This window comes from Catharus ustulatus, chromosome 27 (assembly GCF_009819885.2).
Source record: "Catharus ustulatus isolate bCatUst1 chromosome 27, bCatUst1.pri.v2, whole genome shotgun sequence".
Classification (NCBI taxonomy): domain Eukaryota; kingdom Metazoa; phylum Chordata; class Aves; order Passeriformes; family Turdidae; genus Catharus; species Catharus ustulatus.
The window spans coordinates 5,426,686-5,451,098 of record NC_046247.1 but is presented as its reverse complement, the minus strand read 5'-3'; the positions used below and the strand labels follow the sequence as shown (position 1 = coordinate 5,451,098).

At 49.5% G+C, this 24,413-nt stretch overlaps 2 protein-coding genes across 2 annotated transcripts; both read left to right on the top strand.

Annotated features, from left to right (window-relative positions):
* The first annotated feature begins 1,671 nt into the window (after nucleotides 1-1,671).
* LOC117007773 (DNA repair protein RAD51 homolog 3-like) lies at nucleotides 1,672-13,581 on the top strand. The gene is made up of 7 exons (XM_033081104.1): nucleotides 1,672-1,700; nucleotides 1,773-2,060; nucleotides 2,314-2,492; nucleotides 3,391-3,401; nucleotides 5,794-5,925; nucleotides 8,473-8,539; nucleotides 13,370-13,581. The coding sequence occupies exons 1-7, from the start codon at nucleotides 1,672-1,674 to the stop codon at nucleotides 13,432-13,434; spliced, it is 771 nt and encodes a 256-aa protein (XP_032936995.1). The 3' UTR covers nucleotides 13,435-13,581.
* Nucleotides 13,499-21,047, top strand: LOC117007772 (serine/threonine-protein kinase pim-1-like). Its single transcript, XM_033081103.1, is given in 10 exon segments — nucleotides 13,499-13,514; nucleotides 14,895-15,160; nucleotides 15,299-15,349; nucleotides 15,554-15,920; nucleotides 16,525-16,577; nucleotides 16,579-16,677; nucleotides 16,679-16,703; nucleotides 16,951-17,470; nucleotides 17,780-18,235; nucleotides 18,656-21,047. Coding segments are annotated over 8 exon segments (984 nt in total). The 3' UTR covers nucleotides 17,058-17,470; nucleotides 17,780-18,235; nucleotides 18,656-21,047.
* Nucleotides 21,048-24,413: the final 3,366 nt, after the last annotated feature.

The following is a 24,413-nucleotide window of genomic DNA, read 5'->3' as shown; positions in this document are numbered from 1 at the left end:
TCACACATCTCTCATTCCCCACAGGTTCACCCAGAACCTCTCAGCATTCCGGAGGGAGGTCAACGACTCCATGAAGAACTCGAGCTATGGCATCAACAGCAACGATATGATGAGCTGACAGCAGCCAGGAAAAACCCCAAAAAACCCCCAAACCCCAGTGAGGAGGGAGCAGCAGGTTCAGCTCACCTGGCCAGGTGTTTTTCCTGTGGGGAAGGGACAGAATCCAGGTGCAGGAATTCCAAGGTGTTGTCTTTCTTTTTCTCTTTTTTCTCTCTCTCAATTTTTTTTTTTTTTTTTTGTGCTTCCTTCCCCTCCTGGTTGGAATGTGGAACCTTCCAGCTCTGCTGAGAGAAAAGCCTGCCTTGTATAAAAAAACAAACAAAAAAAAAAGGTACATTTTTTCATAACATTTTGGAGCAAGGTTTATATTGAGTTTCAGAAAAATGAGAGAAAAAAAATAAATAAAAAAAAAAGACAAAAAGGCAGAAAACAAAAAGACAGAAAAACCAAAATTATTTTTAAAAAAGACAAAAAGGATTAAAAAAAAAAAACCAAAGTGTGATTGAAAATTTTATGGAGTCTGGTGCAGCCAGTGCTGGTGTGAGGGTTGTGACTGTGTGAGGAAAGTGTGGCCTGAAGCGTTACTGGGCAAGGGCTGGCTGTGTGAAAATGCAGAGATTATTTAGTGAGACAAACTGTAGAGAGAAGCGAAAAAAAAAACCTCAAACAACACACAAAAAAAAAGTTTAAAAAAATTTAAAAAAATAAAAAGAAGAATAATAAAAAAATACAGCACAAAAAAAAAAGACGTTGTAAAATTCCAAATGTATATTTTTTTCTTATTAAACCTCCCCTCCAAAAAAAAAATAAAATCCCACGTTTTCGGTTCCGTCTTGCTCTCATTCTTGGGGAACTTGGCGTGACCCTGCTGTTCATGTTTGCTCTGGGTGTCCCCTTCCCTCTCCTCAGGTTTGGGGGGAAATTTTAGTCAAAAGGGTGCGCCTTATAGTTGTGAAATTACTGTATTTTAACAATTTTTTTGATTGGAGAACTATTCCCACCTAACAGAAAAGGGCAGTTATAAATCATTTTATTAACTTCACTCAGAAAACTGCATTCTACAAGCAGTATGCTGACTATTCTTTACCAGAAATAAAAGAATACAGGAAAAAGTACATCTTTTCTACCAGTACTTGCATCTTCTGGGTCCTTCCGCCTTGCGGGAAATGGGCACAATGAATAATAATAATAAAAAAAAGATGATTCTGGTAAAAGATCAGCTGACACTGATGGATGTAAATGGGATGCAGGAAAATGAAAGTATTCTGTTAGGCTCATCCCTCCTGTTTTCCCAGCTTTGCTCTGTTTTTTTTACTGTGTGATTTAAACCAAATAAGTCTGTTTAAAGTTAGAAAATTGCCTTTTTCAAGGAGTGTGTAGTGATTCCTCCCTGTGACAGCAGGCAGACCCTGGCACAGGGTGCCTAGAGAAGCTGTGTCTGCCCCTGGATCCCTGGAAGTGTCCAGGGCCAGTCTCGATGAAGCTTTGAGCAACCTGGAATAGTGGAAAGTGTCCCTGCCCATGGCAGGGGTGGAACTGGGTGTTCTTTACATCCTCTTCTAATCCAGTTTGGGATTTTGAATATCAATAGTTTGCTATCTATGACAATACATGTTTGAAAATCACATCATTAGTGACAGGTTGTCCTGAGAGGCTGAATATGGATCATTTTGTGTCATGCTGCAGAATCAGTCACTGCTTATGAAATAAAGGTGGTGTTTTGTGGTTTTTACTTCTCTAGAAATTGGAATCTCCAGGGAAGAGGCGCTGGAAGCGCTGCAGGTGGTGAGGCAGGAATGTGACGGCAATGCAGCAAGGCCAGCTGGGGGATCAGGTGCCACCAGGAAGTTCACAGCCCTGGAGCTTCTGGAAGAAGAGCAAACCCAGGATTTCATAATCACCTTCTGCTCAGTACTGGACAACATCCTGGGAGGTGGGGTGCAGCTGACAAAAATCACCGAGACCTGCGGAGAACCCGGTGTTGGCAAAACGCAGCTGTGGTAATTCGCTGTCCCCTGATTGTGTGCAGCCCAACTCAACTTTTTCTTCTTGTCATGACTGCAATCTCTGATTCTTCTGCAGCATTATAAATATAATAATGGCTGTACTGCTCCCTGTCCTGTGTATTCCTCAGCAGGAATATCCGTCCGGGAGTGAGCTGGGAGAGCAAAATGCAAATACTGATCTGTGTTTCTGTTTCAGCATGCAGCTGGGACAGCAAAATGCAAATTCTGATCTGTGTTTCTGTTTCAGCATGCAGCTGGCAGTGGATGTGCAGACCACAGAGTGCTTTGGGGGCATTGCTGGAGAAGCTGTGTTCAGTGACACCGAGGGAAGCTTTATGGTGGACAGAGTGGTGGACATTGCAGCTGCCTGTGTGCAGTACTGCCACCTTATTGCTGAGGCTCAGCAAGAAGAGGGCACGTTGCTAAGTCAGTTCTTTCTGGAGGAGGAAAGGATGGAGTGAAGCATGTGTCTCGTAGGCTGCAGTGCTACTTTTGGAGTGTTTGCTGACAGCTTTTTATTTCCAGCTGTTTATATCAAACCCTGAACTAAATCTGTGGAGCAGACTGAGCTGGGCTACTTTGAAAAGAATTATTTTTCTACATGGTGATTTTGTGAACATTTTGATCTTGGGGGTTTTAGGTGGTGTGTGGGGTTTTGGTGTTTCCCCTTTGTCCTTTCCTCTTTCCTTCCTTCCAATTTTAACACCTTAATGATGATATTTACAGCACCTTATTGATCATATTTGCACCTGTTGAGCAAAACCGAGTGTTTTGTTTCTAAACACAGGAACAGGTGGGCAAAGAAAAGAGGAACAGCAAAATTTTATGAGCCAATGTTGCTGCTGAAAGCCTGTAGAGTAAATAAAACCTTAGCTGGAATTCAGCTCGTCCATAAAGTCAGTACAGCAGCCAGGCTACTTTAAGAAGAGTTTTATTCTCTAAGTCATCAGTCTCTTGGGGATAAGGACACAACTTTTGTGTCACTCATGGAGAATTTATGCACCAAACTTCTGTTTGAACTGAGGTAAAAAGATGCTGTATTAAATGAGTTACTGCCTGTATATTAAACAAAGGATGATTAATAGTCCCTGATGTGCTCTGGTGGCATTCTGGCTTGAAAATGATTTACTGGAGAAGTTCTTGCTTCAGAAATAAATTTTTCATTGTTGGAGGCCTCGCTTGGAGGCTCTGGTGTGTCTGTGTGCAAATGCTGGGATAACATCTGCTCACCACCTTGCTGACTTTCAAGCCACATGGAAAATACGTTTCCACACTCCTTACCTTGCCTGTTCTGTTTCTGGGGCCTTTGCTGTTGCTGTGTAAGGGCATTCCAAGGTAAGGGCTGCTCAGGAGGTGTCACTCATCTTCATGCTGCTGAAGATTTTTTGTCTGCTGTAGTAACAGGCGTAAACACTTTGGTACCTCTTCAGCTTGGCAGTAAAATATTGGCTGATAGCAGAGTACAAATGTAAAGCCTTCTGCTTGTTTGCCTTTTTGTTCCCATCTCAGTTACTCTCAAGAGTAATTTGCTTTTGCCATCCTCCTGAATTTCCACTCTGAGCTGAGGACACTGGGTCTGTGCTGCCACATGTTCCATTTTGGTGAGCACTGAGCTGTCAATCAGCACAGAACTGCTCCACACAAGAGCCTCAGAACCAGGGGGGTGTGTGGTGACCATAAGGGTGCCATCAGAAAGGCTTGGTGCCACCTTTTTTGCCCTAAAAGATCACTGAGGACCAGAAATATCCTGCACTATCCAAGTGACTTTTCTTTTCAGTGCATCTTCTGTTGCTACAAGCAACCAGAGCCTGCAGCTTGACTCTTGGGTGGACTGCAGCCAGAAAGTTTCTCAGTAGCTAATATCTTAGAGAAATGCTACTGTAAGGCAGATTTTCACCACCTCCCCTCCAGATTTCTGGGTTCTGCACTGCAGATCACTCCCTGTCAGGATCTGGGAAATATGACTGTGCCTCTTTCTGTCAGAGCACAAATCACTGTTGGATTAGAATGCCTTTTGCATATGTTCCAAAATTATTCATTTATGGGAGCAGTTGTGTTCTTGAAAACACAGATGGGAGCCTCCCTTTTGCTCAGTGTAGTCTGGTATTTCCCTTTCCCTGCCAGGTACTAACGGTGCCCTGTTGTGTCTGCTCTTGTGGAAAGTCCATGGCTTCATTAGCACAGTTCCATTGGGCTGCAGCTCCCTGGAGCCCTCTGTGCTGATTATGTGGGCTTGGCCTGCAGCCTGAAGTGCTGAAGGTTGCAGGAGAACCACAAGAGCTTCTGCTGATTCCTTGGACGGGCTAGATGTGACTTGACAGACTGCTCATTGCAGTCCAGCTCTCATTAAAATGAGTCTGATCCCTCTGGAGCTGAGTCTGGGACCACAGGAAGCCCCCAGATTTTAGGGTTTTAGGAGAGAGAAAAAGTTGTAGAGGTGTAGAGATAAGAAAGATGTACAGTTAGACATCCAAATGTGCCATTTGGAAATATGAATTAATTTGAGATCTTGTTAATAATATGACAAAAACTGTTAGAAGATATTCTTGCTGTAAAAACCCCAATTCTTGAAGGTCTACTAGAGCCAGGCTGGCATGGACAGGGCAGGTGTTAGTGAGCTCTCTTTACTCTTGAAATACTTTAAGTTTTCCTGTCTACCATCTGGGAGAAATTTAACTAAATTTTATCCTAGCTGGACATATTTGTGATAGCCAAGTTATATAACCATGTATACATTTGCTGTCTACCATGACTCATGTTTGTGCTGTTAAACTGATTGTTCTTAAAGAAATGATACATGAGGAAGATGTACAGACTCATGGAAAAGAATTTGTAGGAAGCAGGGAAGATGAGAATATGATGAATGTCTTCTTAATCCCAACTATTTAATCTTTTAATCTTCTTTTGCAAATTAAGGGTTTGGGGTTTTTTTTCAGTTGGAGGCCCAGGACCGTTTCACAGTGATGTCTGTGTAGGCCTGTATGCTCCAGTCATAAAGAGACTTCCCCGTAATGAGTTAAATCAGTAATGCAGAAAATCAGGATTTTTGTGCTGTTTTGACTTTGTTATCTTGTGCAGTAATGCAAGAACTTGTAGACACCAAGGACTGAGTGACATCTGAACACTCAGGCACTGTGTGACCTTCCATCTCCCTCCTGTATTTCAGACTTGGATCATCAAAACAGCCTCAACAGATGAAGTTAGAATAAATCAAAATCCCCGACTAATATTTATCCAGTGTCTTGAGGGTGATGAGCCAGGAGCTGCAGCATGCTCTGACTCCAGCTAATGATTGCTACAAAAGAAATAATTCAGCAAAGCAAACATCTCGAGGCAAGCTAGATCCTCAGCTCCAGTGCAGTGTGCCTGGAATATCTTTAGGGATCTGTTGAACTCTGTGTTTCCAGGACAGATCACTGATAACAGCTGAGTTATCCCAACGGTGGCTCCAGAGAGCTTGAATTCTGATTTTGATTTGGATTTAATTTTTGAAGGAGAAGGTGAATTAATTGCTGTTTGTGGAGAGTTGACTGAAGTACAGTTCTGCTGTTTAATGATGATTTTCTCCAGCTTCTCGCCTGCAAGGCTTTAAGTCCAGCTTTGCCAGTCATGATCACCTAAGGACAAAATAAAACATTCCAGTGCACTTAAAAACAGGTCTTGCTGGTTTTTGTCGTTTTTTTATAGGATGGTAATGGCAGATTTTTATCTTTTCTCCTGCATTTAGGTCCGGCTGGTGGTGATTGATGGAATTACCTTTCCCTTTCGCCATGACTTTGAGGACCTGTCCCTGTGCACGAGGCTGCTGAACGGGCTGGCACAGCAGCTCATCATCATAGCCAATGACCACAAGTCAGCTGTAAGTCCATAAATCCCAAAGGAAGCTGCTCTTTTTAACAAAGAATTAAGGAAATGTGATTCGCTCTTGCCTCTAACTAGCAAAATAAAACCACAGTGATACCCTGTGATTTCACTCTTGCTCGTTTAGTTGGTAAATATAGAGGGATCACAAAAGCAAAACACCTAAAAGGTGGGAAATTCCTAGTCATGCCAAAATAAGTGCAGTTTGCATAAACAGCATCCTGTGGATCTTAATGAAGTGGTAGCATGGCATTTCTAATGCTGTTTGCCATCATCTCCAAAGATTTGGTTGGACAAGGAATGCTCCTCTGGTGATTTTACCTACAAAAATACCTCAGAGCATTCAGCAGTTCCAGCACAACTTTCCACTAAACTGTGGGTTTAGCATTCTTAAGGAAGAAAACCACTTTATCTGCTGGATTGGCCTTGTCTTCTGGCATCCATGGAAACTCAGAGCCTCCTTCCTGGGCATTGTTCCTACGTCACTGGCGGTCTGGAGGCAGCAGAGCCGCAGCCAGCAGATGGCACTGGAAGCTGCAGCTGTTCCAGAAGTTGTTTTGGAAGTCTCTGGCAGTTCACAGAAGCATTGTTCAGGAATTGGTGCTTCCCCAGCCCTCATAATGGTGCTTGTGCCCCTAACAGTGTCCTGGTGACTTGTGACCTTGTCACCCACAGCTCTCTGGTGCAATTGGCTTTTGTTCCAAGCTGTTAAAAATAAAACTCTTGTGCTTCCTCTGGGAGCTGTAGGAAGGGAAGAGCCCAGCATTGCCAGTGTCCTGACATGAGTTCTGGAGCTCCTTGCTGCTGCTCTGGGCACCAGGGAGATGATGTTCCAGGATCTGCACAGCATCAGTTTTCCTGAGTGCTTTTCCCCACAACTTGGTACCTGGTCACCTTGAACAGCAGCTGCTGTCATTGGACAATGTTTTCCTTTGGTCAAGGATAAAAGGTAGAAATAATTTCTTCTGAACCAGGGAGCAGTTTAGTATAAAGGTGCTAAAGAAACTCTTGCTGAAGGAGTCAGAGCTTCAGGAATGGTTTTGCTTGGATTGGCCCTCTTGTTAGTGGTGTCTGAGTTAGGTGCATGAGCTGGGAGCAGGCTAAATCCAGCCTGCATGCCAAAGATTGCTTCTCAGGCAGCTCTGGATGCTCTAATATGGAAGGAAAGTCAGATCCTAAAGCTGGACTCTGAGTGAGGATGCCCAGCCCTTCTCCAGCAGGGAGAAGAGGAGGCTATTTGGGGCTGTTACCAGGCACTTGTGATGAGTTCCTTCTCTAAAATGTGCAATATCTGTACTGGGCTCTGGGCTGTGTGAATGTTTTAGGGTGTGCTCAGTGGAGCTGTTTGCTCTCACACGCTTTTCTGAATTGCTTCTGCAAGAATCCGCTGAGCATGTCAAGCAATGGAACTCTCTAGGGTCTTAGATGGGTACAATTCTTCATTTTTAATTAACTTTGTCAGTAATATTCCTGGCTCTTTTCTGTCTCACCCACCCACACTTCTACCAGAGACCTATCCTAGACTGTCTGTGAGCCTTGCACAAGTGATTTGGGCTGTGAAAGCATTCCCCCGCTCTGTCTGTTCACTTCCATTCTGCTTTGTGTTGTACCCACTTGTGCATTTTTAGACTACAAGGCACAGAAATTCACTGAATCACCAGGACAATGCACGTTGTGAGCAGCACCACCAAGTCCATTTACCCCAGGGACTAAGAGCTGGCTCCTCGTGGAGGGGCAGTGCAAGTCACCTGCAGCTAAACACAGATCCAAACAGCATTTAGGACAAATGTTGTGGGGTAAATAGGCTGTGTGGAGCTTACTCCCTTGCGGAAGGGGAAATTGAGATTTCGTCTAAGTCTTGAATGAAAGAAATCTTCCATTCAAACCAAAAATACATTTTGCAGGGTTCTCTTAATTTGTTTTGAAAAGATGAGGCACCTTTACAGTTTCCCATCACAGTTGCCAAGAGTTTTGCCTGAGTAACTGCTTCATCAGTAAAAGCTTTTTTGAAAATTCCCTTGTGGATGATGCAATTCCTCCAAAGCCATCTTCCCCTGGAACTTGCTATAATAGATAAGGTATCCTATATACCAACGTTGAGCCATATTCCTTAAGAATTTGGTCACTCTCCTAACACTTTGGAAGATAATTGGTTAGAAATTAGTCTGTGTAATTGGTCAGTTCACCTTTAGAACTTCTCACTTTGATTGGATGCTGTTCTTTGAATAAACTTTTATTGGCTGTAGTTTGAATCCCCCCGAACTTATAAATATGACTGTCTCTCATTTGTTCTGGGAGAACCTGCTTGACCACCCTTTGCATGAAATAAAGATTCTTGTGGAACTCATCAAGTAAGGCCTCCGGTCTTTCTCTGCCAGCTAAATGTGAGCTTTTCTGAGAGATGGCTGATCAATATTAGCACTCTCAGGTCCTGGTAAAACTACCACCAGGGACCAAAAAGAAACCTTACATTCCCTCTCTTCTCTCCCACCAGTAGACTGATTTCCAGATTTTCTTATTCCTTTGTTTCTGTTTCCTCTTTCAGGTGGTTCTGACAAACCAAATGACAACAAGGATTGGACAAAGCCAGTCCACGTTGGTACCTGCTTTAGGTAAGCGTTCAGCTTTGAGATGAAAATTGATAGATGAGTTCCTTTCTTTTGGCTTTATGTACAAAGAAAGGAACTCATCCAAAAAAATGTCCCTGGAAGCAGTAAACATGCTAGAGGTGGTGAGGAGAAGGTTAAATCACTCAAAAAAAACCCCAGCTTAATGGCTGCATACCCCAAACTAAGCTGCAATTTCCTAAATTCTCAGAGAACCATTCACTGCCTCTCCCAAGTAGTTTAAATTGTTTATTTTCCCATTACCCTTGAACATAGCCCATTAATTATTTGCACGAGACATTTCATATTTGCTGTATCACTGGAATTTTCTGCAGTTATGATTTAGAGGGAAGTTCTCTGTTGGATCCTCAGGCACAGCCTGCGCTGAACCAGGTTAAAGACTTTTTTCCAGCCTGCTCAGTTTTGCCCTGTAATGAGCAGATGCCTCATCCATGCCTTTCTGCTGCTGTCACAGGGGAAAATAAAACAGTTCTCAAGTGGAGTTTTCTACAAATTAAGGAAAGCTTCAGCATTTAAATCTTATTTCAGGCTGTGGCTTTGCATTATTTTATGATTCACTTAAAGGGCACAAATTCTTCAGTTCCTGTGAGCTAAGTCATGATTCCCTTGCTCTGGAGAGGAGAGAGAAGGGGACAGTACAAAGGCAAAGATGTTCTCAGAGCCTGTACAGGCACCAAACCATTTGGCAGAGATGTAGGGTAAAATGAACAAACCCAGCCCATCTCCTGCAGGAATGTGAAGAACGTGGAATTTGGAGCTGTGCAGGCAGACCCAGCTCCCAGGATCTGACCCTTTTTGTCAGTTTTGCCTCTTGCTCTCTGATGGATTCTTTTTGGCAGCCTTTCTGCCTACAAACTCAATTAAAGCTAATAGAGTCTGTCTTTTTTCACTGGCCAGCATTGTTTGGGAGCTGTTGTGTTTATTGAGTCATGGGGACAGTAAAGAATGTGAAGACATTCGGGGAGGTTATAATTCCCAGATATCCTGCCTTGCCTCGTGCATATTTTCTTTCACAAACAATTACAGTAATTTCACGACCATAAGGCGCACCGGACTATAAGGCGCACCCCCCGGGAGTCGGTAAATTTTGCAACTTTGCAGATCAGATAAGGCGCACCGGACTATAAGGCGCACTTTTTTTTTTTTTTTTTTTTTTTTTTTTTTAAGCGAGGCTCCGCCCCCAGCTCCCCCCGCGCGGTTGCTGGCCAAGGCCCCGCCCCAACCCGGCAGCCATTGGCCCCCGGGCCTGCCTGTATCCGCCATTCCGTGCGGCATCCCCGGGGCCAGGGAACGCCTGCCGCCGCTCCGTGCGGCGTCCCCGGGGCCGGAAAATGCCCGCCGCCGCTCCGTGCGGCGTCCCCAGGGCCCCGCTGCTCCAGAGTTCCCTGGTGCTCCGGGTGCCCCCATGTCGGCGGGCTTGCCCCGCGCCGCCACTGCCCTGCCTCCCATCCCTCGCTCGGCTCGGCGCACTGCGGCCCCGTCGGCCCCTATCGGGCTGTGGCCCCGCTGCCTCCAGCACTCCAGCCCGGCTGGCTGCGCCTGCCCCTATCAGCTGTGGCGCCGCTGCCCCCAGCACTGTGGTCCTGTCGGCCCCTATCGGCCTGTGGCCCCGCTGCCGCCAGCACCGCAGCCCCGCTGGCTGCGCCTGCCCCTATCAGCTGTGGCGCCGCTGCCCCCAGCACTGTGGTCCCGTCGGCTCAGGCCGCTGCGCACAACAAAGTTACAAAGTAGTAACACCTCCCTGCCCGCGCTGCTCCCAGTACCTGGGGCACCCAGGGCCGCCCCCTGCCTTCCAGCCCGCACTGCTCCCCGTGCCCGGGGCTGCCCGGGGCCACGCCCTGCCTTCCAGTCCAAGCTGCTCCCCGTGCCCGGGGCTGCCCGGGGCCACGCCCCGCCTTCCAGTCCACGCTGCTCCCTGTGCCTGGAGCCGCCGGGGCCACACCCCGCCTTCCAGCCCGCACTGCTCCCCGTGCCCGGGGCTGCCCGGGGCCACGCCCTGCCTTCCAGTCCACGCTGCTCCCTGTGCCTGGAGCCGCCGGGGCCACGCCCCACCTTCCAGCCCGCACTGCTCCCCGTGCCCGGGGCTGCCCGGGGCCACGCCCCGCCTTCCAGTCCACGCTGCTCCCTGTGCCTGGAGCCGCCGGGGGCCGCCCCCCGCCTTCCAGCCCGCACTGCTCCCCGTGCCCGGGGCTGCCCGGGGCCACGCCCCGCCTTCCAGTCCACGCTGCTCCCTGTGCCTGGGGCTGCCCGGGGCCACGCCCCGCCTTCCAGTCCACGCTGCTCCCTGTGCCTGGGGCTGCCCGGGGCCGCCCCCCGCCTTCCACTCCACGCTGCTCCCTGTGCCTGGGGCTGCCCGGGGCCACGCCCCGCCTTCCAGTCCACGCTGCTCCCTGTGCCTGGAGCCGCCGGGGCCACGCCCCGCCTTCCAGCCCGCACTGCTCCCCGTGCCCGGGGCTGCCCGGGGCCACGCCCCGCCTTCCAGTCCACGCTGCTCCCTGTGCCTGGAGCCGCCTGGGCCACGCCCCGCCTTCCAGTCCACGCTGCTCCCTGTGCCTGGAGCCGCCGGGACCACGCCCCGCCTTCCAGCCCGCGCTGCTCCCCGTGCCTGGGGCTGCCCGGGGCCACGCCCCGCCTTCCAGTCCACGCTGCTCCCTGTGCCTGGGGCTGCCCGGGGCCACGCCCCGCCTTCCAGTCCGCACTGCTCCCCGTGCCTGGGGCTGCCCGGGGCCACGCCCCGCCTTCCAGTCCACGCTGCTCCCTGTGCCTGGAGCCGCCGGGGGCCGCCCCCCGCCTTCCAGCCCGCACTGCTCCCCGTGCCCGGGGCTGCCCGGGGCCACGCCCCGCCTTCCAGTCCAAGCTGCTCCCCGTGCCTGGGGCTGCCCGGGGCCACGCCCCGCCTTCCAGCCCGCGCTGCTCCCCGTGCCTGGGGCTGCCCGGGGCCACGCCCTGCCTTCCAGCCTGCGCTGCTCCCTGTGCCTGGAGCCGCCGGGGCCACGCCCCGCCTTCCAGTCCACGCTGCTCCCTGTGCCTGGGACTGCCCGCGGCTGCCCCACCATGGCTACTCGGCGCTCCCGCGGCGCCGCCCCCCCTCGCGGCTCTCACTTCCGGGGTGGAAAATTTTGCAACTTTGTAGATCAGATAAGGCGCACCGGACTATAAGGCGCACTTCCAGGTTTAGGGAAAAATTTTAGTCATAAGGGTGCGCCTTATAGTCGTGAAATTACTGTAATTTGACCTGACCTCCTGTGGAGCTGACTGTGTGACCACAGTATTGTTAAACTGAGCAGTGTGAACTCTTCCAAAAATGCAACTTGGTACCAGTTGAGAGAATATTTAACCAAGTGGTTTTGATGCCCTGCTCTGAAGAAATGGTGTTTCAAAAGTCTCATCCTAAAGGTTAGAGAAACTCTCACTCCTCCATGGTTTGGTGTAGCCAAAGGAGCTGTTGAGGAAAGGGTCAGCAGCAAGCTCCCAAGTAAAATCACCAAATTGGGCTTTTCCCTCCATTGATTGGTAAGCCTGAGAAAGAGCTTTTTCATGAAAGCATTAATCTCTAAACTCTTATTCAGCTCCTGAGCAGAAGGGAAGATCTTAATTATGAGAAAAAAAAAAAAACAAAAAAGAAAAAAAGCACAAATGCTGCAAGGTATTAAGTCAGGAGCTTTATGAAGAGGAGAGCTTTCTTTCCTACTACTGATAGCTAAGCTGGGTGTTCCTAGACATTTCTACTAAATATATTTAGAAAGGAGGTCAAATATTAATGTACAAGCAGTTCAACTCAGAAGGATCTTGTTTCACAGTAGCATTTTTCACTCATATTCAGTGCAGATGGAAATATGCTGGTGTGGAATTTGTAGCCATTGTAAAATGTGTTTTGATCTCTGCCTCAGAGCCATTTCTGAGAGCCAAAATCTTTAACCTCAACTCAGATATAATGGAGCAAGACCTGCCAAGATGCCCAGAGGATCTAGGTCTTTATTACAGTGGGATCTCTTTTTCTTTTTCCCCCTTCTCTGTGCTCCAATAAATACCAGAGCTCAGTGAGCATGAGGGGCTGGGGGTGTGGGGGAGACCAGGGAGGGCTGGACAGGAAAGAGCAGGTGGACAGGGGAGACTTGGCTGGTTTAAAATGCCATCCATCTTTGGACTGATGGCAGGGATAAACAGAGCAAAAAGCACCCAATAAAGATGTCTGTGCATTGACTTGTGGTCAGGTGTGAGCTGAAACAATGGGACTGAGCCCCTGGAGCAGGAGAAAAACCCAAACTTCTTTTTTTCTTCCCCCCACACTTCCCCACTCCTTGCTTTTGGTTGTGTTATTTTGCATTTTGCTGTCAGAAGCAGAAGATTGCTTCAAGGGCCCTTAATACTTTAATAATCATTAACTTCTCCCAAGGCTGGTATTTCAAAGGGACTGATGTTTGCTCATAATTTTACCTGAGAGATGGAATATCGCACTTCTGAAGTAGGATTTAGACCTCCTCACCAGACTCCTTCAGTAGTAATTAGACAAATCTCTTCTTCAAGCTGCCTTTGTTTTCAAGACTTGTCTAGTACCCGTCCTTTATTAGGCAGCCATACAATTTTTCTACAATTGTGGAAGTACTGCATCAAGATTTCTGTAAAACATGCAGACTACAGAGGTTATTCCTTGTCTTGGTGTATTTGTTGTGAGATCCTTGCAAGCATGAAAAAGATGTGATGCATCACAGCAAGAAAGGATGGGGGTATTTTTAATCATTAAGATTAATTTCATTTCAGCTTGCTGATGGTGGTAGTGTAGGAGATAATGAACTGTCATTTTGTGTTCCTCAGGAGAAAGCTGGGGACATGCTGCCACCATCCGTTTAATCCTCCAATGGGACAACAGTCAGAGGTGAGGGAAAATGTGAGGAAAATCCCAATCAATACAAGTGTGACACTGGAGAATCCTCCAAACTGGCCATGGGGGCCAAGCAGGGTTTGAATTTCGCTCCTGGCCTTGCTCTGCCACATCCCAGGCTCCCAAGACTCAGGAATTTTCTCATTTAGGCTGGGACAGTGTGGGCTGAGCTGTCAGGCTCCTCCTCCCCACCCTGATGGGATCTTCCTGACAAGATGCCATGGTTTATAAGAGTAACATCCTAATGGCGGTTATTCAGACACAAGGATTTAGGATCTGTTGACTGAGTCGAAAATTTCTTGTACTATCTGCATTTTGCAAGATAGGGTTGGGATTTTTTTGAACAAAACTTTTTTTTTTTTTTAAATGTGATTTTTTGCCATAGACTCAGTGCAAATATTGAGCTAGTGGGTTACAAGGTGATTTTTATGCCCCACTCTGAAGAGGTGCAATTTCAACAGTCTCATTATAAAGAACCTCCCAGTCCTCCATGGTGGGTTGCAGCCGCTATAATTTCTTGGAGAAGAATTTTTTTGCTTCAATGTTTTCATCCCCAGTGAGTCCAAAGCCAGAGATGCTAAAGCCTTTAAAGCCACCTAGCCAGTGACCCTTAGGACAGGCTGCTGACCCTGAGCTTCAGGGCTTGAACCTTCTAAAAACTGTGAAATTCTGTTGCAATGAGATCTGTTTCCTGGTTTTCTCCCCTCTTACAGTAATTTCACAATTATAAGCCGCACTGACTATAAGCTGCATCTCCAGGTGTTGGCAACTTTTCATTCTTTGTCCATATATAAGCTGCACCTGATTATAAGCCGCACATTACAATACAGAGTGTGATAAAAGGTATCTGTTCTATCACCATCTGTTGAGGGTGGGGGCAGTGATCCTTATCTCAACGGCAGATATTCTGCTAATGGACCATCCATTGAAACCAGGCAGGGCATTGTTCTTTATCTTTTCACAGCCCATCCTTCCTCCAGCGAGTCATTTTCTGCTAATGGCCATTGAGTCCCACTGTGGGACTGATAAAATTACTGCATCCCATTGGAAGTTGCTCCAGTCAGGGGGAAGAGCCCAACATGTCCTACCAAGATAAAAACAGAGGTTTTGGGACACTAAGGGAGCCCCTTTCTCCACTGAACTCCAGAGGGAAATGGGATTCCTCTACATCACCACTGGAGCTCCGGAGGGAAACTACACCTTCTACAGGAGCACTGCTCCAACTGAATCACATCTGCCACTGCAAGAGGACTGCAACCATCATTTAATGGGATTGCTACCAACACCCTGCCTGACGGGGTGTCAGGTTGTACTCTGACTTTGTCAGGGTTTGGAGTTTGTTTCTTTGTAGTATTGTATTTCTATTTTAATTTCCCTAGAAAAGACCTGTTATTCCTAATTCCCATATCTTTGCCTGAAAGCCCCTTGATTTCAAAATTACAATAATTTGGAGGGCAGCTTCCCTGGCCAGACCTCCGCCACTCAGCAGCGCAGCCACCAGCCCTGAGCCTCTGGGGCCCGGGGCGGGTGGGGTTGCCCGGCCCGGGACGGTCGGGGGGCGGTCGGGGGCCGGGTCTGGCCCCGGGCCGAGCGCTGACGGCCGCGTGTCGCCCGCAGGGCAGGCGCAGGAGGCCTTGCAGGAACGGTACCGGCTGGGTTCGCTGCTGGGGCGCGGAGGCTTCGGCAGCGTCTTCTCGGGGACCCGGCTCGCGGACGGTGCCCCGGTGAGTGGCGAGAAGGGAGGAGGAGGAGGAGGTGGAAGAGAGTGGAGGAGGAGGTGGAAGAGGAGGAGGGTGGAGGAGGAGGCCAGGGCGCGGCGGGGCGGGCGACGAGCTCAGCCCGTTGCTGTCCTTGGATTGCAGGTGGCCATCAAATGCGTGCCGCGGGATCGCATCCATCGCTGGGGCGAGCTGGTGAGTGAGCAGGGCCAGCGGGTGAAGCCGGAGCGTGCGGGCGGCGAGGAGCCGGGGCCTGGCAGGGTGGGAGGCGCCGGGAGCCCTGCAGGGAGAGCGGGCGTGGGGTGAGCGGGAGATGCAGAGCATCCCGGGCTGGCTGAGGAGTCCCAGAGCCCTGGCACGGCCTCAGCCCCACTGACGGCATCGTGCTCCTCGCTGCAGCCCAATGGCACCCGTGCGCCCCTGGAGATCGTGCTGCTCGACAAGGTGTCCACTGGGTTCCGTGGAGTGATTCAGCTCCTGGAGTGGTTTGAGCTCCCCAGCTGCTTCTTGTTGGTGCTGGAGCGTCCAGAGCGATGTCAGGACCTCTTTCATTTCATCGTGGCTCGGGGATTCCTGCCGGAGGAGGAGGCGCGGGGGCTGTTTCGCCAGGTGCTGGAGGCCGTGCAGCACTGCAGCAGCTGCGGGGTCCTGCACAGGGACATCAAACCTGGCAACATCCTCATCGACCTGGCCACCGGGCAGATCAAACTGATTGACTTTGGCTGTGGCACCTTCCTCCAGGACACAGTCTACACCCAATTCGCAGGTGAGCCGAGCCTGGGGGATGCTCCTGGGTGTCTCATGCCCCAGCCTGGCTGTGGCAGCAGGGATTCCCCCCGTTGCTGCAGGTCATGGGATTGTTTCTGCAGCCAAGTTGCTTTTGGGTGGGAGTCAGAGGAGGGCCAGCTGCCAGCCCTGCATTCACCACCCACTCATCTGTGGCTGGAGCTGGGGCAGCCAGCCCAACACAAACCCCATGGGTGTAGCAGAGAGGGGGGTCAGACCCTTGCACCGCTCAGTTTGGTGTGCAGGCAAGGAAGGGCTTGGATTGCTTTGCTGCCCTTGTTTGCCTTGGCTTATTAATGTTTTCTGGGGGCAATGCAGGCAGGGAGGAGAATGAGTTTTTCCCAGCACTGGGTGGGTTTTTCCTCTCTGTGTCATGGTTGGGCCTTGCCAGGGCTTCTGCTGCCCTCTCCCAACACCAGTGGCTTCTTTTCCAACCCCAGTTTTGTACACAAGAGCCAGGTGATGGCAAGGAGGCAGCAGATCACCCCTGTGCCACTGGTGCAGCCCCCCTGTGCCCAGGGATGCTGGGGCAAGGCTCTGGGAGCAGCAGCATCCCCCTGATGAACTCCATCTGTATTCCATAGGAACACTGTCCTACAGCCCCCCAGAATGGACCCACCTCAAATGTTACCACGGCGAAGGCAGCAACGATCTGGTCCCTGGGTATCCTGCTGTACCAGATGGTCTGCGGGAAGCACCCGTTCAAGAGGGGCCAGGACATCATCTGGGGCCAGCTCGAAGTTCCCACAACGGCTCTCTCAAGGTGGATCCTCATCTCTGGGCACAGGGGAAAACCAGTGCTGGGAGACAGCAGCGGGCTCGTGAGCATCCTGCTCTGGCAGCTGCTGAGGAGGTGGCACATATCCTGCTCTCCTCCAAAACAGGGAATTGACTGGAAAGTTTAGGCCCAGCTCGGAGCACATCCAGCAGAGCCTGGGCATGGGAACAGTGGGGCAGAGTGAACAGGATCCTTCTCCAACTGACTGGTGATTTCTGGTTTCTCTTCCCAGAGTGCCAAGATGTCATCAGCTGGTGTTTATCCATGCGCTCCTTGGACAGGCCATCTGTGGAAGATCTGTTCTATGACCCTTGGCTGCAGGATGTTCATCTGCCCTAGAAGATGGGAGACATTCACAGGCCCCATTTGATCCTGGAGCCTGGATCCAACAGCTCCACACATCTCTTGGTGATAAGAAGCAAAGTCCTGCCTGTACCATGGAGCAGGGGTCATCAGATGGGAACATCTGTTCTGGAGCTGAGCTGGTCTTGTAAGCGCTGGTGGCCACCATCCAACCTGGTTTTACTTGTCCTGGTCCAGTGATGACTGAGTCCCTGGGCAGAGCACTGACAGCCTGGTCTGGGCCCCAGGGAAGGAGAAACAGCCCCTGGAGAAGCTGGACCAGGTGGGGCTGCTGCAAGGACAAGCTCAAGGATGACAACCTCTTCCTTGACCTGGCCACTGGCAGCTGGAGATGATCCACTTTGATTCTGGCACCTTCTTCAAAGACATGATCCACGCCCAATTTGCAGGTGAGTCCACAGCCAGGGGGATGCTCCCAGATCTGGGCACGGCATGGCCTGGTTGGGCACCAAAGGTTCCCCTCTTTGCTGAAGTGGATGCAACAAATTCTTCAGTGGGCTGCCAAGCTGCTTTTTGGCTCTGGGCAGCTGCTGAAGGGCTGGATGTGCCATGGCCGGCTGCAGGCTGGGCACATGTGCTGCTCCCAGAGGCAGCAGTGATTGGGGGGTTTGTGCCCAGCTCTGGGCACCACGGGTGGCTGGGACAAGGGGGACAGGAGCCTTCAGCTGACAGGTGGGTTCTGGTTTCTCTCCTTGCAGCCGGGCTCTGCGGATGCTGAGGCAGCTCTGGGCTTTGCCAGGGCTTTGCTGGGCTCAGCCCTGGGCACAGCTGGGCCTGCTCTGCCCTCACATGGCTCTGACAGCTTTGCATCAGACGAGCCCGTTCTGAGCACACCGCCTGAGCTTTCTGCTTTTGCAGGTGAGTGAGACTCTCCTGCAGGCCAAGACAGTTGCAGTTAGGGACACACACCCAATTGGCAAGAACCCAAATTCTCCACAGTCCCAACTGAACGCCTGGATCTCCACAGGATGTTTTGTGTCCCCCACTCTTCATTCCTTTTTGGCTGGAATGGTGCAGTTGCACTTTCTTCCTCCTCTAGAAGTGCCACGAGTGGGCAAAACCTGGCTGAGTGGGCCGTGTTCCTAAGGCAGTGCAGTCTGGAGCTGATGGATGGAGAATTGCCCTTCTGCCCTTCCAAAGCAGAGCAAAAAGCTGTAAGTGGGACTTTCCATCTTGAGAAATCACTGACAATTTCAAAGGAAATGTGCGCCTCATTTGAAGGGTGAGAAGGAAGGGCATCTTCTAAAGGATTTGGGATTTGACAGAGTTTAGATTCCCAGTCCTGCTTGGAGCTGGCAGGGCCCAAAGCAAGTTTCCTCTTGCTTCAACCACAATTTAAAAGAGCAATATTGGAAATAAACCCCAAAATTGTTTTTAAAAGGCTGCTTTGGTCAGTAAGATGGATTCATACCATCAGCACATTTACAAAGTAAATAACTTAGTTCTTGTTTTACAAAGATCAGTTACCCCTTTATCCAAAGGTATGAACTATTTTTCACTAACACTTTGTTTTGTTTTTATCTTTCACATATTTTTCTGTGTTTTTTTCCTTTTCTTTTTTTTTCCTGTAACAGGAAACATGTCCTAAAAAAGGAGTGTCCTTTGCTCCTGATTCCTGTGTGGAGCAGCTCCCTTCCTGCTGGCTGAGCTGTTCAGGGAGAGCCCAGCAGCTCCTGGCCCTGCAGGGCAGAGGCTTTTCCCTGTTGCTGGGCACAGACTGATGGAGCAGCACTGCTGAACACGGGGACACATGGAGGGACCAGGAGCAGCTGCCTTTGTCCACCTGGAGCTCCAAGGCCCAAACTCTGAGCAGACAGGGCTGGAAGAGACTCGCAGGCTCCCTGTTTGCTGTGCTGCCCCACTTGTGCCCAGCCCAGCTCTGTGTGGGGCACAGGGAGAACAAGGGGCAGCTCCCTCCCAGCCCCCAGCCCAGGGACCCCTCTGGCCCCGGGGCTTGGGGCACTGTCAGCACCTGCTGCTCCAGCCACCGCTTCTGCTGGCACTGACAGCAACACCCAAATTGTGGCTGATCCCGAGGGAGCAGCAGCAGTGCCTGGATCTGATCCCTGACTCTGGGCAGGGCTGGACAAATGACCCCCACAGCAGCAGCAGCAGCAGCACATGGACCGGACTTTCAGCACAGCCCCTGGCACTCTTCCCTCCCGTGTGCAGGGGTGTCACAGCAGCCTGGGGCACCTGGGAGCCCCCAGTGCCAGCAGGGACTGGAGATGGCAGCCCTGGGCTCCTGGAGCTTGTGCAGGGAACAGAGGTGGGGACTCCCTGTCCATGTGGAGCTTCCAGATGGAAAAGGCTGCTGTGAGCAGGCAGCTCCAAGGGCACAGAAAGGAGGGGCTGGAGCCCTTGATCTGTGCCAGTTCCACAGTCCTGGGCAGCAGCCACCGCGCCCCAGGGGAACAGAGGGCACAGCAAGAGGGACAAAACCAGTCAAGGTCAGAGACTGGGAAGAGCCAGAGCTGGGAGCAGGAGCAGCTGCTTCACTGCACCCTTGGAGAAAGCTCTTGGCTGGTTCAAAGTGCTGAATGGTGTGAAGGGCAGGGAGGAGGCCACACCAACAATGCTCCTGGATCCACACCCTCCCCTCTCAGTGTCCCAGAAGGAATTGGATGAAGTGTGTTCTTCTATCTGAGTTGTCTCGTTCAGCATGAGCAGCTCAGCACCAGGAGCTAAAGGAGCTGAAGCCTCAGGCCTCAAGAGCTGACCAAGAGGGGACTTTTGGACCAAAGTAATGCTGCTAACATGGACCTAGCTGAATGCAGCAGATGGAATCCTGGAATTATAGAGTCCTTTCTGTTGGGAAAGACCTCTGAGCTCACCCAGTCCTGCTGTTCACCCAGCACTGCCAAGCCCAGCACTAAATCACATCCCTGAAGCCTGGACAAGAGGCCCTGACTGAGGCCTGGACAACAGGCCCTGAGCCAAAGGTGATCTCTGGATGAACCTTCCAACCAAATGTTATCTTTGTATCCACTCATTAACGAAATGTGCATGAGTCATTGGCACTGTGATAGATGTATGCATTCATTAGTGAAATACGGAATGACCTTTCTGTATTTAGAAGCCAAACAAGGCCATGAAATCCAACATCTGGCCTTGTTTGGGGCTGTATGGTCAAAGCCAACTCCCTTGGTTCCTCCTTGAGCCCTGGCCAGGCTTTGGGAGGAGCCCAAGAGGAGGATGAAACCAGATGTTCCTGCACCAGAAGTGCTGTCACTTTGTTTATTCAGCACTGTCAAAGCTGGGCCCTCTGCCAGCAGGGTTGGAAGCCTCACCTGTGGCTGGAGGCACCTGCAGGAATTCCCAGTGTCCGGGAGTGGCTCTGCAGTCCTTGGCTGTGCCAGCTTCCCCCAGCTGATGTGTGGGTCTGGGTGATGGTAAAGCCTGGGGGTAACTGGTGATGGATCATTCTTAATCACTGTGGGCAGTCTTTGGTAGTGATGGTTGGTGCATTGCTGAGCTTCTCCTTTTGTGATTCTTTGCTGCTTTGAACTTAGAAAATTACACTGATTCCTTCAGTTGGTGTCTGTGTCTTTGGTGCTGACCTTGCCCACTGGTAGAACCAAATTGGCGTAGTCTGGCTGGATCACAACAAAATGTCACTTTTTAAATGTCAGTGTAAGGAATCAGTCCTATCCGAAATTCCTGGATGCAAAGCACTTCCCTAGAGTTCGCTGTCTCTGGAGTGGGCTGAGGTCCGAGCACCGTGTGAGCAGTGGAGCAGTCAGTTAAAAGAGGCTGAACCACTGGATGTCTTCACATGCATCCAAAAATTGCATATAGAAAAAGGAAGATTACTTGGGGGTTTGGGATGATGAGGATGGATTTTGTTAACAGCATATTGGAAACAGCACCAACAGAAAGAACAGTTTTTGTTGGAACACTCCCACATGGAGCCACAGAAGAAATTTTACTCTTGAGCTTGAATTTCTTTGTGCCAGTGAAATAACAATGATAAAATACTATAGATATGTGTATATACACACATATATTTATAAAAATATAATCAAATAATATTTTAGTTTGTAGATAAAGTAAATAATAATGATATGAAATAATGCTGACAATACTAATACGTTAGCTTTGGTTGCTCAGGAATGTAACACTGAATACCCTACAGAAAAGCATTAACAAGGATATAAAGGTCACTGGTAAACTTTGTGAGATTGTTTATATTGAGTAAAGGAGGAAGGGATGAAATTGGCTGTTTAATGGGGTTTGCTGATACTGTGATGTGGAATGTATTGTCTGTTACTGTGGAAAACACAGTGATTAAGACTGCTGGGTTTTTCATATACCAGACTATCCACAAGCTGCAGGATTGGTTGAACAGATGAATGTTTGTTAAAAGAGCAGTTGAAAAAATGAGGAGATGAGAACTTGTCCCTATGGAGAACCCATCTCCCAGATGTGCTCCATACCCTTAACAATGGGCCCACTGGGAAATGGAAAGCCCCTGGATGTGCTTGGCTGCACCCAGTTTGCAAATACAGCCATGGCCAGTGAGATTTGGACTTGCTGGGAAATTGTTCTGGGTGTGATGGCCCCTGACAGGACCCCCCCAGAGGCTGCAGGGCTGGACTTTGATGCACTGGAATTAATTAGGATAAATCAGAAGCAAATGAGAGTTATTGATACAGAAGGAGGAATTGAGATTCCTCCAGGACACTTTGCCTGGGGAACTGCTCACTGGAGCTTGGCCTTGCAAAGTGTTCAAGTCATGGGAAAAGTAATGGATGGAGATTGTCAAGGAGAAATCAAATTAATCCTTTTAAACAATAGTGAACAAGATTGGATTATTCAGGCCTATGGCACAGTAGCACAATTATTGATATTGAGGTTTTCAAAACAATAGTGAACAAAGGAGATCCACCTCAAATCAGCAGTGTTTGTGGAGATAAAGGGTTTGGATCCAGCAGTCCTAATAATGGAGCCAAAGTGTGGGTGGAGAGGCCAAATGGCCTCCCAAGCCAGCTGAAGGAACAGCTCTGGGGAAAGACAACACTGTTTGAATCCTGAAACCTGGGCAGGAGCGATGGGAATATGTCCCTGCAGCCAAGTGCTCTATGAGAGAACAAGTGGATGTTATGGGATATTGTTTACAGATCCTGCCAGACCCAATCTCCCTTTTTGCCCCAACGGTCCCTTTGGAAAATGCTCTGATCCACGGGGCTCCATGTGAAGGCTGATGTGACACTGAGGGACTTCCACAGGAATTCCAGCCAGGAGCCTGGGACTCCTCAGGGACTGGGACCCAGCACCTCTCCAGCCAGAGGGGAAAGGACCCCACCAAGCCTTGTTACCCACAGACAGCGTGGTAAAGCTGAACAGAAAAAGACCTTGGGGACATTATTCTGGAATTTAAGAGGTGCCAGATCCATGGACAATGGAATTATTGTTCCTAACCCGGATGAGATTGAGGAAAAAGAATGTGTAGCCTTGTCACTAAAGTACTGCTTATGTCTCTAAGTTGTATCTTGAGAGTCAGCCAGAATCTTTGTTTGCCAGAAACACCTCGAGAGTTTCACCAAGGATTATTCATGAAATTATGATGAAAATTTAAATATCAAAGTAGCCAAAATACTCGATGTAACTAATTTGCTTTGTATGTTCTCAACAAATGTTGGGAGGAATGGGGTTCCCTTGGAGGGCCCACCCTGTGGGGTGGCCAGAGCTCTGTCAGTGAGCTCTGACTCATAACGGAGTCGGTGCAGGGACAGTTAAAGAAAACTGTGCTGTGGAGAAAAGGAATACAATTATCAATTTTACAAGATTCACTAAGATTTCCCTTCAGTAGAAACCGAACCCTGTTAGAGTTAGAGGCCACAATGTGAAAGGATTTCTGTGCTTTACCATCACTCCCACTGTCAGTAGAACTCAGGGTGCTGGAGCTGCTCAGGGTCAGTGTTACAGCACTCCCAGCTGCAGGGCCACTGGGAAACTCCTCTGGCCCAAAGGCACCGGGGACACAACAGGAGCACAGGGAGGAGCCCTGGATCCATCAGCAGCCCACAGTGGGAAATAGGAAATCAGACCTTTGGTACTGGCAATGGGAGCTGCTGGATGTGCAGAGACATTGCCTGTAAATGGCTTCCCAAAGGAAGGTTTGGGTCCTGTTTCCAGGCAGTGTTGATGCCTCCCTTGGGGGTACTTCAGCAACAACCACCAGGAAGAGTTAGGGCCAAGGGAACATTTTCCCCCCAAAGAGTGCCTTTGGTCTCAGGAAGCCAAAGACTCTGGTTCACCCTGTGCCTCGTGCACTGCCTTGTCCTGTGGAGTTTACATGAATGAGTTAAACTGATTATTACAAGAAGTAGAAAATGATACTGTGAAAATATCCAGTATTGGATTATCTGCTTGCTGGCCAAGGAGGAGCCTGGGCTATGTGTTGCACTTCTTTCAGTGATGAGTTTGAACTCCAACGATCAGGAATTACCTTCAATAGAAAGAGCAGTAGGAGAGTGGCAGAAAGAAGAAAATTCTTCTTGGTGAGATTGGCTTCATGGCTGCCAAATTGGAGGCTGCTGTGAAATGCATTCATGGCAGTCACTGCAATCATTGCAGTGTGAGTACTTGGTGTGCTATGATTCCATGTTAGAGTTGTTGTGACACTTTGTGCTGGGAAATGGAGTATTGAGACTTGTCTAAAAAGAGGCACAGTCTCAAGAAAAAGTGGGGATTTGATAAACAACACAGAGTAGCAACTAATTTGGTGTGTTTTAAAAGGAATGCGACTTACAGCTCTGAGTAATGAACTTGAACAGCACTTAATTGAAGAACAAGAGGCAATGCCTTTATGCCTCCTACCTAAATCTAAGACTCAATTATTGAAAGAAGTGTGATGAAGGTTGTAGTTCATGCCTCGGTCAAAGCACTGATTGAAGCACCAAGGCCTGAACACCAGGCCCTGAGCCAAAGCTGACCTCTGGATGAACCTTCTGACCAAATGTTATATTTTTATCTGCTCATTAATGAGTCATTTTTAGCAATATGATCTGTGTATCTCTGCACTGGTGAAACATGGATTGACCTTTCTGTGTTTAGAAGCCAAACAAGGTCCCATCTGACTTTGTTTGGGGATGTTTGGTCAAAGTCAACTCCCTTGGTTCCTCCTTGAGCCCTGGCCAGGCTTTGGAGAAACCAAACAGGAGATGTAAACTGATGTTCCTGCACTAGAAGTGCTGTCAGATTCTTTGTTCAGCATTGTCAAAGCTGGGCCCTCTCACAGCAGAGTTGGAAGCCTCACCTGTGGCTGGAGGCACCTGCAGGAATTCCCAGTGTCCGGGAGTGGCTCTGCAGTCCTTGGCTGTGCCAGCT